The sequence below is a fragment of the Chiroxiphia lanceolata genome, chromosome 22 (genome assembly GCF_009829145.1).
Source record: "Chiroxiphia lanceolata isolate bChiLan1 chromosome 22, bChiLan1.pri, whole genome shotgun sequence".
In the NCBI taxonomy this organism is placed as follows: domain Eukaryota; kingdom Metazoa; phylum Chordata; class Aves; order Passeriformes; family Pipridae; genus Chiroxiphia; species Chiroxiphia lanceolata.
In genome coordinates this window covers 5,626,004-5,639,008 of record NC_045658.1, presented here as the reverse complement: position 1 = coordinate 5,639,008, position 13,005 = coordinate 5,626,004, and the positions used below count along the sequence as shown (strand labels likewise).

The window sequence follows — 13,005 nt, the reverse complement described above, 5'->3', positions numbered from 1 at the left end:
ATTTTGGTGTAGGGGGGCACTGGGTGTGCTCAGCCCGTGCAAATACAGCTGTAGAACTGGCTCTCATTTACATGCTGTTAACTGGAAATCCCAAACTGTCTCTGTGTGGAACAGCAGCCACCCTGGAGAGGAAGTTCCGCCGGGATTCCCTGTTCTGCCCCGACGAGCTGGATTCCCTCTTCTCCTACTTCGACACCGGCGCCGGCTCCGGCCCTCGCAGTAAGTGCCCACCAAGTGTCCCTCTGGCAGCTCTTCCAGGGCCCGGGCACTGCCCACACCCCAAGCCTTGCCCTCAGAGCAGAGGGTGAATATTTTGGCACTGATGAGGAGTTACTTGCACAAACTCCAGCCCGTTGCTCTTTAATTGCACCGATTTGAATCCACTCTCCAGTCAGTCCCCGATGTTTGCATTCTGGTGGATGGGAGTTTTTTTTTTTTTGTTCCCGACATCTTCTGCTCCCAGGCTGTGCGTTCCATTGGCTTTTATTTTTCTGGTTTTCATTTTTTCTTTTTATTCCCCCATTTTTTCTTTTTTCATTTTTTTCATTTTTTTTTCTTTAAATTTTTAATTTTTTACAATTTTAAATTTTTTTCATTTTTTTCATTTTTTTTTCTTTTTTTTTCTTTCCTCTCCTTCCTCTCCATCCTCTTCCTTTTCCACTTCCCCCCACTTCCCCCCACTTCCCCCCACTTCCCCCCACTTCCCCCCACTTCCCCCCACTTCCCCCCACTTCCCCCCACTTTTTCCATTTTCCCCATTTTTCTTCCATTCCCTCATTTTCTCCCATTTTTTCCATTTTCTCCCATTTTTTCCATTTTTCCCCATTTTTTCCATTTTTCCCCATTTTTTTCCCAGTTTTTCCCCATTTTTTTTCCCATTTTTTTCCCTTTTTCCCCATTTTTTTCCCAGTTTTTCCCCATTTTTTCACCATTTTTTTCCCATTTTTCCCCATTTTTTCCATTTTCCCCCCATTCCCCCATTTTTTTCCACTCCATTTTTTTCCATTTTCCCCTCTTTTTTTTTCCATTTTCCCCTCTTTTTTTTTTCCATTTTCCCCTCTTTTTTTTTTCCATTTTCCCCTCTTTTTTTTTCCATTCCCCCATTTTTTCCATTTTCCCCATTTGTCCCCCTCGTTCCTTTCCATTCCCCCTTTTTTTCCAGCCAACCTCACCGCACGCAACTTTTTCTTTTTCTTTATTTTTTTTTTTCCTTTCTTTTCATTTTTTATTTTTTTTGTGTTGGTGCCGATGACCTCCCCTCACGTTCCGTCCACCTTCCTCTAGGTGCCAGCCACATCCCTGAGCAGCACCCGCTCGCAGGTGGCCCCTGGAGTGGCAGTGGCAGTGGCCTTGGTCCCGGTGGGAGCGGTTCTCCGTTCCTCCTGGACGGAGGTAAGGTGACGCTCTGGCAGCCAGCAGCAAAAGAGACTCCCAAATTTCACTGCTTCCACACCGACAGCCAGCAAAAGACACCCCCCCCCCCAAAATTTCACTGCTTTCCACACCGACATCCCAAAGGATTTTTTTTTTGCCTTCAGCCAAGTGACTGGAGTTCCTCCTTTTACCTGGGGGCAGATTTTCCAAAAGGCAAAAGGATTCCTAAGGCTGCCAGTTATTTCCTTAAAGGAATGACTCTCCCTGCACAGGTGGGGTCTCAGATGGGCTTGGTCTTAAGCTGTGCCAGGGGAGGTTTAGGCTGGACTTTGGGAAGAAGTTCTACACAGAAGGAGTGACTGGGCATTGGAAGGGGCTGCCCAGGGAGGTGGAATCAACATCCCTGGAGGTGTTTAAGGAAAGACTGGATGTGGCACCGAGTGCCACGGTCTGGTGTTGGGTCAAAGGGTTGGACTGGGTGATCTTTTCCAACCTGTTTGACTCTGGGAAGCACTAACTGAGTGTTCCCCACCTGTCTCAGGCTGGCCATGTGGTCCTTTGTACTTAGCTCAGGAGTGGGGACTTATTAGAACTTCCTGGCTCGTTTGCTTGTTGTTGTGGGAATTTACAATCAATATTTGCAGTCCTGAGTCAGCACAGCAGAAACTCACAGGCTTTTCCTCCAAGTCTACCTTCTCTCTTGAAATCAGAGAAGAAAGTGATTTAGTGCTTGCCTGAATCAGGGCCTGGGCTATTCCTGTTTCAAGGAATTTAGTGTTCTCAGTCAACAGAAACAGTACTTGGGAGATGCAGGACTCCAGAGTTAAGTCCTGGAGTTAACTCCAGAGTTAAGGCTCAACAGCCTTATCTTGCTCTCATAGAAAAAAAATAGCAATTTTATCACTGATTCAGTGGGAACAGAACTGGGAATCTGATGTATTAATATCCATGGGAGATGAGCCAGATCCTCCTTTCTTGCCTTGCTGCAAATCTGGAGCCACGTGGCCCTGCTGGAGCCACACTTCCCTCGCAGTGCCAGGGTGAGAGCACGCTCTCACCAGGCAGTGTTTGCTTTTCCTGCTAAAAACTGCAATCACTTCTCTGACAGCAAATCCAAAAAAAGATAACGTGTGATATGTGCCATTTTAAACCCTTCCTGTTGTGGCTTCCTCATCTGCTTTGGCTCTTGGATAGAGCTGAAGGATTCCTCGTGATCCACGATTTCAGGACTGCTTTCCTTATCTGGGACTTTGCTGTAGCTGCTCCCAGGAGTTCAAGAGCCTTTAAGGTTCAGGTGCCTTGTTCTGCCCTGGTTTTCAAGGCTCAGATCTGTTGTTCTTGCAGCCTTTCCTGCTCTTACTCTTTGCACAGACCACTCAGCTCTTTTAGAAACACTTTGTCAGCCACAATCCTGGCTTGTTTTCCTTCCTAAATCACAGCCTTGGGGTAGATCATGGGACCTTAAACCTCTGGAGTTTTTGGAGAACAAATACTCCCAGCCCAGGAAGTTAAAAGCAGCAAAAAGGTGAATCCAGGCAGAATTCCCAAAGTTGGCCAGGCATCCCTCAGGACAAAGGTGATGTGCCATCCCTTTTCCTGCAGGAGCAATTCTTGGATGTGCTTCTTCCTTCCTTCCTGTCATTTTCTTGGCTGCTTTTGGGTGTGAGCTGGGAAAGGGAGAAAGTTTCTCTGCCACTGACACATTGTGTGTCCTTGGACAAGTTGCTTCATCTCTTCACTTCCATCCCTGGGATTGTCCAAGGCCAGGCTGGACGGGGCTTGGAGCAACCTGGGCTGGTGGAAGGTGTCCCTGCCCATGGCAGGGGATGGGACTGATAAGCTTTAAGGTCCCTTCCAACCCAAACCATTCCACGATTCAACGATTCCTGACTCCATTTCTGGGATGCAGTCAGCTGTTCTTGTAACATTCACTGGCTAAGCAGGGAATTTGGGAAGCACTGAGGGCAAAGGGAAGGTGGAAGATGCTTTAAGAGTTTGCCCAGGATACACATCCCACAGCTGATGCAGTCTGGCCCAGCCATGGCCAATCAAAGGAAGTGCCCCAGTGACAAGTGCAAAGCTCTGGAAAGAGCAGGGATAGAGTGGACACCGAGCTGCCCAGTGGTGAAAGCACAGGGGTGTCTTTGTTTGCTGGTGACACCCCCCCCAAACCTGCTGCAAAGCAAAGCTGTCTCTGCTGCTGCTCCGCTCCAGCCTCCGTCACGGCGTCCCTCATGGATTGCAGCCCTCAGCAGCCCAAAGTGCCAGGGCAGTGCTGGAGCATCCCTGCATGAAGGGCAGCCTGGGGACACACGGACACCATAAAGGCTTTGCAGTTTTGCCTCGGGGGGGCTGAGTGGGAAGAGCAGTGCCCCGTCCCTCGTGCACCCGGGTGACGGCCTGCGCAGCCCCGTCCCCACCCCGTGGTCTCGGCTGGGCCGGGTTCTGGAGGGCCCTGGGTGTTAAAATGGCCTTGGTTTGTGTTCTGTTGGCCCCGCAGGTCTGAGCAGTGACAGCGGGCTGGGCGGGAGCACCGACGGCAGCACCGACATCCTGGTGTTCGGCTCCGTGGTGGACAGCGTGACAGAGGAAGGTGGGTGTGAGGGGACAGAGCCCTCGAGATGAGTAGTCAAAGCTTTTAAACCATCCCAGAAGGGCCAGAGGAGAAGAGGAGGAAGACAAAGAAGGTGAAGAGATGGTCTTTTTGGGACCAGAGGCTCAAATTTGAGAGGCGTGGTGAGGTTGGTGCTATGGGAGGGATGGTTTTGGAAGTGGGTGTAACAGTTCAGGTAAAGTCCAAATATTATAATCAGATTCTGAATATTGTAATCACATGATGGTATAAAACTGTAAAAGTGTGTCTTCTGTGCAATCAGTGTGGGCAAATCACAGCCAAGAAGTGCTTTTTGCCTTTTAATTCTCAAAAATAGTCCAGGTAATTATTTTTCTGATTTTAGGCATCAGGTGTCACAGGGGGAACTGGGGTGGCAGCTAAGGCAGGATGGATGTCGGGGCTGTCTGGTGTCAGGAACAACAGGGAACATGAGAAATTGGAAGTGTGAAGCTTTTTGGCTCATCTCTCTCCATCCTTTCCTGCCTCTCAGAGTGCGAGGTGTCCGAGGAGTCCAGCGGAGAGGCAGAGATTGAACAGGAGGCATCCGACTTGGAGGACCTGAGGGAGCTGCACCCTGGCTTGTTGATCTACAAGGCAGCACAAGCCCGAAATCTGCCCCTCATGGCAGAAGCACTCGCCCACGGTGCTGAGATCAACTGGGTGAACGATGAGGATGAGAACAAAACTCCTCTGATCCAAGCTGTGAAGGGGGTATGTTCTGAGGTCCTGGCTGTAGTTTGGAGTGCACTGATCACAGCCTGGTATGTCCCTGTGCATCCTCCCAGTGCTCCTGGCTGGGATATATGCAAAAATTCCTCTTTTCCTTGCCAGGGCTCCTTGATAGCCTGTGAATTCCTGCTGCAGAATGGGGCAGATGTGAACCAAAGAGACAGCCGAGGCCGGGCCCCCCTGCACCACGCCACGTACCTGGGGCACACTGGGTGAGTGCTCTGCACCTTCCTGGGACGTTCCCCGTCCCCCTGGGATCAGGATCCAGCATTAACACCAAGAGCCAGGGGTGAGGTGGGGGCAGGAGCTGGTTTTTGGGGAATTGGTGGTTTGCAAAGCATGGCTTTTATATCATATCAGCAACGGGAACCCTGACAGAGGGGAGGGATAGACGAGATATGAGGAAGAAATTGTTCCCTGTGAGGGTGGAGAGGCCCTGGCACAGGTTGCCCAGAGAAGCTGTGGCTGCCCCAGGATTATCCAATGGATAATTGCCTCCCTGATGATGGATAGGGGGTAGCTGTGTCCCTGCACACCCGCTCCTCTCTCCATGCCACGGCGGCATTTCCCGATTCTCACCAGCCCAAGCAAAGCTGTGCCTGCCTGTGGAAGGACAGCGTGCTCTGCCTGCACCTTTGAGGGGTGGGGAGAGCTGGAATTTCTGCTCTGATGGTCCCTTCCTGTCCCTCCTGCAGCCAGGTGTGCCTGTTCCTGAAGAGAGGGGCCAACCAGCACGCGGTGGACGGCGACGGGCAGGACCCGCTGAGCATCGCGGTGCAGGCGGCCAACGCAGACATTGTCACCCTGTGAGTGCTGCCAGGGCTGCCACTGCTCACAGAGTCAACCAGCCTGGCACTCAAAACACCAGGCCACTGGTGGCTCATCCCTGGTTTTTCCTTTGGAGTCTTTAAGATGCTGTACAGCGAGTTCAGAGGGCAAAATGTGCCGCTTTCAGAGCCTTGTGTCGCTCCCCTGCGGCCCCTCTGGAGTGGGACCCACAGATTGAGATAACTCTGGTGTTCCAGTGCCTTTTCACTGTCAGCTGAAGCTTTAGAGTGGCCCCAGAACTGCTTCTGGTTCTGTTTGCTGGTTCTCCCAATACACAGCACTGCACTCTCCTGAGCCCTCAATAAATTTTGACCTCTGGCTGCGAGAGAAATGGGTCTGCCAGAAACCCGAGGGTCACTGGGACACATTCCAATGCACAATCAGAAAGAATATGCTGGAAAATACAGCATAATCTTTCTTAAGAGGAAGACACTAGAATTAATCACCCCCCGGTGGAAATACCACCAGTGAATCTGTGTGAATTTTGGTATTTTTTGGAAGCTGAAGCTGCTGGATGTGTTAATCTTTTTAGCTTCAGTGCATCTCCTCAGCTAAATTATCTTGTATACTCCCAATTGGGTGTGCAAAGGACACGGCACTGGGCCTTCGAAAAAATGTGATATTTTAGTTCCCTGCTTTAAATTATTTCGTATTCACCCTGAAAAGAGGTCATAGCTGAGCTTGGATCAGGAGCAGTGCCACCAGGGAAGGAATAACCAGACCTCTCTCTGCTTGTGCTCTCTCTGTCCCACTCCAGGCTGCGTCTGGCTCGGATGAACGAGGAAATGCGGGAAGCAGAGGGTCCCTTTGGACAACCAGGGCAATATCCCAGCAACAGCCCCACTGAGCTGCAGTACAGGAAGTGCATACAGGAGTTCATCAGCCTTAATATAGACGAGTGTTAGTGACAACTCCCCCGTGTCCCCTCTGCTGTCTTGAAGTTGGGCTGAAGTTTTCCAGAGGCCCTGAGAAGCCCCATCCTTGGTATATTGGTGTTCCTTGCAGATTGGTCTGTTTTTGATGCCTGCACATATAGGTTGAGCTGCACACAGGAAGGACAAAGGGGGTCTTTTCCTGTTAAGCATTAAGTTCTCATGCTTGACTACTGGATGGTTGGTTTTTTGTGTAGGAGACTCCCAGGGCATGACTACAGACCGTGGCACGTGGACTTGAGTGTGTGAGAAGTGTGGGAGGCGAGTTTAGCATTAAAAATAAAAGGAGACAAAAAAAAAAAAAAAAAAGAGGAAAAGAAAAAAACAAACCAAACAAAAAAAAAAGAGAAGAAAAGAGAAAAGGAAAAGGAAACCTTCTCTCATCAGGAGAAACCCACCAAGAACACGATCAGACGAAGCCGTCTCTGCCTCAGGGCGCTGAGTTCTTGTCTGCACAGTTGGCCTGGGAGGGATCCTGGCGTGGAGCTCTGGGTCCTGGCAGCGTGACCAGCAGTTTAGAAAACTTCAGAGCTGACCTCTGAGTCAGGAACAGGCTGCTCTGTGGGGCAGAGACGTTTTGCTCCAGAAGGCACAGAGGGCGTAGGGCTGAGAGCGACGGCTCCTCACCTTCACTGCTCTCAGGACTAAACCAGCCACCCTCCCCTTAGTTTTTTTTTGCCCTCAGTGGTTTAGCTGGTCAAAGCCATAGCTCCCTGCTTCCTGGGCCAAGATGCAAAGTGCCCAGTGTTGTGGAAGCAGCAGTGCTGATTTTTTGGAGGCCGGGAGAAGCTTGTCGCCGGCGATGGGCTTTGTGTCAGGGAAGAGAAGCCACGTCCAGCCCCCGCCACGGCCACGCCTGCAGTTGGACTTCAGCTCAGTTTGTGTCCTGGTCACCTCAGATTTTCTGACAGCACCCCTGGGAAGGAGAATTCCACTTGCATGTGTTCCCTCTGTGCTCACCCCCTGCATGCTGGAGCGTCTCAGCAGCTGGCCCAGGGGCTCTGGAGTTTCCCGGTTCCGGTGACCAGCAGAATCTTCTCGGTGTTCCTTTCCTTTTCCTCGTGTTATTCTTGGCTGGAGAGAGGGAATGTGGATCTGCTCAGAGCACTTTGTTGCTGTGTCGATGGTCTGTGTCTCTGCAGAGCTGCTGGAGCTCTGTCATCCTGTCTTGGGAGGGCTGGCAGAGCACAGGTCCCACTGGTGTCCTCTGGCTGGGAGCTGAGCTGTGCTGCTGGAAGAGCCTCTTCCCAACCTCCCCAACCACAATTGGCATCAGAGTTTGTCAGGACTTGTGGGTGACAGTCCCCTGCCTGGGCACCGAGGCTGCTGGCTCTGGGGTCAGGCCATAGTGCCTTATGGATTGTCCTGGGATTTTGAGGGGATCAGGAGCTTGCCAGAAAAGCAAGAATCCCAGGCAGACTTCCCCGTCCTCCTGCATGCCATCAGCAGTGATACAAAATCAGCTTATTTCTCATCCATTGCACGTTTGACTTCACAATTTTTGCAGCCTGGCTGCTGCCCTGCTCACCCCTCAGTGGCTCAAACCCCTACAAAGGGAAACCTTTGTAGGTTTTGTTTCTGTTGCTCTAAATGTGCCCTCAGAGACTGAACCAGCAGCACTCGGTGTCCACCCACAGAGCTGCAGGTGGATCAATAAACTCCACTCAGTCTCTTGTAGGGTCCTCTCAGTTCAAGGGACAGTCCCTGCTTCCTTAGGAAAGTGCTGTCCCAAGTTTTCCTGCAGCCAGAGCAGTTTTCTGGCTGTGCAATCTGGATCTGGAGGTCCATCTTTATCTTGTTGCTTTCTCATTCCCGTTGGAGCTTTGGGATGAGTCCCAAGGGCTCAGTTCTGATCCCAGTGTCTGAGTCTGGAATGGTCCTGGGGGCTCTGCAGTGCAAACTCTGCCCCCGGGGCCTTTCATGCTTCCCAAAATAAGGAACAATCTCTTTCCAGCAGTCTTGGAAAATGAAAATTCTCCCTTTTTAGCTGCTCAGTGCCTGGTCTGAAACTATCCTGTGGTCTTGGAGCAGGCAGTGCTCCCTCTGAACTTTTCCCTGAGTGAAAGCTGTAGGACAGGCCCTGCAGCTGGCAGAGGGCAGATCCCTTGGTCTGCTCATCCTCTGCCCAGCTCTGGCACCCTCAGGAGTGACTCAGGACCCCGTGTGGGATAGAGCAGCATGGCATAAAATGCCATCCTTGCTGCACTTCAGAGGAGCTGGGATGTGTAAATCCTTGCTTCAGGGGACAGCTGGGAGCAGGGACTTGATTGTAGCTCCCATGGGTGACTCTGGAGTCACCCCTGGATGGAGAGGGCTCACTGCAGGCAGGAGCTGGGTGAGTGATGCCAAAGGCAGGCAGACATGCCCCGTGTGTGGCAGTGCCACTTCTTGGTCCCCCTCAGCTTGCACTGACCATGCCCTGGGTTAAACATCCTCCTGCCCCCCGTGTGAGGGTGTAGCATCTCTTCCCTCTGTGTTTCTCATGCAGGATCCAGAGATTACCACTTTCCATGCTCGAGGAGCTTCATCTTTCACTCATTTCCATTGGGATTTGGCTGCTTTCTGATCCAAACCACCTCAAGTTCCAATTATTTCCTCTCCCAGAGCGGGGTGGTGCCTTCACTCGTGTGTCCCTCCCTTCCCTGGCAGCTGCACCCCTTTGCTCTGCAGCTGCTGGAGGTGCTGCAGTTCAGCCTGAGTGTGGCCAGGAGCAAACCTGCAGGCTGGAAATCACAGGGGAGCAAAGCCCTGCAGCCCTCCCTGTCCTGGGCTGGGCTTGGCTGCTGGTGGCCAGTGGTGCTGAGCCTGTCCCCCACCCAGCAGTGCCCTTCAGGACTGTGCTGTGCTCAGGGTGACATCCTGCCATCCCCCTGAGCACTTGGAGTGCTCTCCACAGCCCTCACCCAGCCACGAGCTCCCTCTGCTTCTGGGGTAGGAGCTGAGAGATTCCCTGCAGTGAATCCTCTCTCCAGCCCTATCCCCTTTTTTACTGACCTGCATCGATCCAGACAGTTTTTTTGGTGCTGATGTGCCCTCAAGTCGTGCCCTTCCCACGCTGAATCCAAGCTGGCATCCTTCAGGGTACCTCAAAGATCTCCAGAGTGAAATAACTGTTTCACCACTGCCATGGTCCTTGCTCTGTTCATGGATCTTTGTTCCAGCAATGGGTTGTTTTTTGGTTTTTTTTACATGTACAGCGACTTAAAACACCCCAATTGGGTTTTTTTTCCCAGCTTTTTAGGAGAAGTTAAGAAAATACAAAACTGATCCTTTCTGTAAGCCCGGGAGAACTGTGGCTTCCACTTTGGGTCGTTTTTATTTCGTGGGAACATCCAAAAAAATCATGTACAGTTCGGTCCTTTGAAGCTCAGACTCACTGCTGAAGTACATGAAGTTAAAGCAAAATGTAAATACTGATGCAGAAAGCAGTGTCTTGCAAGACAATTTATCTATTTAACATGTATTGGTACTTTATTTAGATTCAATGTATAAAGCAACTTTGTGCACTTTTCCTACATTACAGTATTGGGGGGTTTTATGTTCTTTTGTTATGGGTTTTGTGCTGTCTTTTTTAATCAGTGAAATTGTTAAGTATTTAATTTATTATTGATGTGCCCAGAGGACTAGTGCAATTTTTATTCAATACAGTTGGTCTGTATTTAATGTCAGGATTTTTTTTGTAGCATTGTTAGGGAATATTTTTCAAAACCTGCCTTTTTTCCCCCTCCTCCCCCCACAATTCTCCTTTCTTTTCCCCCTCCCCTTTCCTCCCCTTTCTCTTCTGTTTTCATTTTACAGATCGTGAGGCATCAAATGCTTCAAATTCTAAATATAAACCCAACACTCGAGTACATCCCGCAGTTTCCAAAACAAAATTAAGTTCTCCAGGAAAAAAAAAAAAAACATGCTAAGGAGGCACTTCTCGATGTTTTCTGTGTTTCTTTGATTTGGTTTTTATTTTTTTTTGGCTTGGGGAGTGTGTGGGTGTGTGTGTGTGCCTTTCCAAGTTTGCAGGGGAGAGTGGGGAAGCTGGACAGAAAATTTTGCTCACCAGGCTCCAGGGAAACCAGAAATCCAACATTTTCTCCTTTCCCTGCTTCCAGTACAGCTGGATTTGTGTTGTTTTGAGATATCTCAATGCCAGAATTGCTCTTTTTTCCCCCCCACTCTTGTTTCTTTTCAAAGAGGGCAGGTTTGTTTTCTCTCTCTGACGGTGACTTGGTTGCAACCACAGATAAACATGAGGAGATTTGCCTTTGTCTAGAAAGCAACGTGCCAGGCATTGCCCAAACCATCATCCTTTGAGTTTTTGACCATCTGGGTGAATATTTCTCTACCTGTCCTCGCTTTTATTTGACCCAACCCTTTAACCAAGTGCCTGGACAGGTAGGTTTGAATCTTTGGGGTCTTGCCACACAACATCCCTGATTCCAGGTGGGATGAGTTCAGGGTTGCTGGCAAGTTGAAACGATCCCCTCTTGTGTTCCCTCTCATCCAGGGAAGCCTCAGGTTATTTTAATTTTGCTGGCTCTGAGATGGTCCCTGCAGTGGGGGATTGAGGGGGGAAAAAACTGGAACTGGAAGAATTTAAAGGCACTTAAAGAATGTCTTTAACAAAAAAAAAAAAAAAAGATAGGAGAAGCTGAGGCTGTGATGAGTGTAAAAGAAAATCACTGAGGTTGGAAGAGACCTCTGAGACCATCGAGTGGATGATCCTGCAGGTTTGAAGAGAGAGATGAACAGATGATTTTTTTGAAGAACTAGATCAGTAAACATCTCAGAGCAGCAAAACTGGCCGTTATTTATGCAAGAAAAAAAACCCCCAGGACCTCCTAAAGAAATGCACTGATGAACTCCCTGTCCAGTGGCCACGACGTGGCTGGTCCCTGCCAGGCCCCTGGGCTGTCCCCAGCCCACGTGTCCCCTCCCTGCCCGAGCATTCTTGCTTTCAACCAAAGACAAAAACAGGCTGAAAGGTGACATTCAACCGTGGCTTAGCTGGTGACAAACATCCCTGTGAAGTGTGTGTGAGTGTGGTGCTGTCACATGGAGAGGGGGGCGTGGGAAGGAGGGACTGAGCAGCAGAAGGGAGAGGGGGAGTTCTGGACAAACACGTTTTGGGGGGTTTTGTTTTGTTGGGGTTTTTTTTTTTTGAGATTCCAAAATACAGGAGCGCTGTTTCCATAGGAACAGGGCTGGCAGCAGTCTGCCTGCTGGGAATTTGGGCTGGGGTTTACACCCTGCTGGGAATTTGGGCTGTTACACCCGTCCTGAGCTGTGCTGGTGCGAAGACAGGGCAGAGAATGGTTGTGGGGAGGGAACGAGGAGCCAAAGGGTTGGAGCCAAGGGAATTCCCAAGGCATGAGGAGGACCATGAGTGCTCCCAGTGCAGCAGTTGGGATGGACAGAGAGGATTTCTGGAGCAGGAGCATTTGCTCCACAAACCCAGCACTGAGCACCTTCCTCCCCCCGGGGGCCAGGACAGAGCACGTTTGGGTTCCGTGTCCTCCTGCTCCCGTAGGTGACCCCTGGGAGTGACCTCTGGCGTCCCTCAGGTTGTCCATGGCTCTGTGGACCTTTTAGTTGACTTCCACCCATCCCACAGCACGCAGTGTTGGCGTGGATTCCCCACCCTGGGGGTGCTGGATCCCGGGAATTGCTCCAGCCTTTCCTTCCGCGGGGTCGCCCTCCTGGCAGCCCCTTCCCGGGGCTCCCAAACCTTCCTCTCCAAACAGCACAGGGACAAAGGAGTCCTGCAGGGACAAAGGAGTCCTGTAGCCAGGCCAGAGCTGCTCAGAGTGGTTGGTGGCCCCGGGGCTGTGCCACTTGCTGTAAATAAAGCTGTAACCTTATTAACCTCCTCCCTTCACTTGCCTGCTTTCGGTACAACTTTGTAACAGGTTTTTTAATTCCCCCCCCCCCTTTCCCTTCACAGCCTGTACTGAACTGTAACCATGGAACCAGATATTCTCTATGTTATTATCTTTGTACAATTTTAAAACTGTTGCTGTGGTGTCTACCTTTTTTCCCCCCCTTCCTCCCTTCCCTTCTCTTCTATGGTCTCTTGAAGCACTGTCAATAAAAATCTAGATAAACCCCTTCCCTCCTCCTCCTTTGCTTGATTTATTGATGTAGGGTTTCTTGCCTTGCTGCCTGTATTAACTGGAGCTGGAAAACCCCCTTTTAACCTGTTTCCCTTTCCCTCTGCAGCCCACAGGCTGAGCTGTGTGGCAGCTGAGTAGCCTGGAATGCCACACAAATACTCTGCATTTCTGGTTTGGGTTGCTGTGACTCCTGTCTTGTGAAGATGGGATTTCAGGCTGCTTTGGGGTAAAGGTTGACAGGGCTCAGGTCACCCCCCTGCCCCAACCCACCCACTGGTGCCTCCTGAATTCCTGAATCAGTTAATCCTTGATCCTGACTCTGTCCCAGGAGACCTTGCACTCCATGGGAATATCCCTTCTGCACCCTTTCCCCCCTCCTTGGGCTCTCCCATCCCGTGTGTCTGTGGCAGAAAACAATAAAATA

At 50.6% G+C, this 13,005-nt stretch overlaps 1 protein-coding gene across 4 annotated transcripts in view; it reads left to right on the top strand.

Annotated features, from left to right (window-relative positions):
• The window catches only part of ACAP3 (ArfGAP with coiled-coil, ankyrin repeat and PH domains 3), an 81,818-nt gene extending 69,241 nt beyond the window's left edge, over window positions 1-12,577 (top strand). The window contains exons 19-25 of one of the 4 annotated variants that reach the window (XM_032709084.1): window positions 118-219; window positions 1,285-1,392; window positions 3,875-3,967; window positions 4,479-4,699; window positions 4,820-4,929; window positions 5,413-5,523; window positions 6,303-12,577. In XM_032709084.1, coding sequence (XP_032564975.1) covers window positions 118-219; window positions 1,285-1,392; window positions 3,875-3,967; window positions 4,479-4,699; window positions 4,820-4,929; window positions 5,413-5,523; window positions 6,303-6,450 — 893 coding nt within the window. In that variant the 3' untranslated portion in view covers window positions 6,451-12,577. Of the gene's footprint in view, window positions 1-114; window positions 220-1,284; window positions 1,393-3,865; window positions 3,968-4,478; window positions 4,700-4,819; window positions 4,930-5,412; window positions 5,524-6,302 lie in introns of all 4 variants that reach the window. The other 3 variants (XM_032709083.1, XM_032709086.1, XM_032709085.1) reach the window with 3 other exon arrangements.
• The last annotated feature ends 428 nt before the right edge of the window (window positions 12,578-13,005 follow it).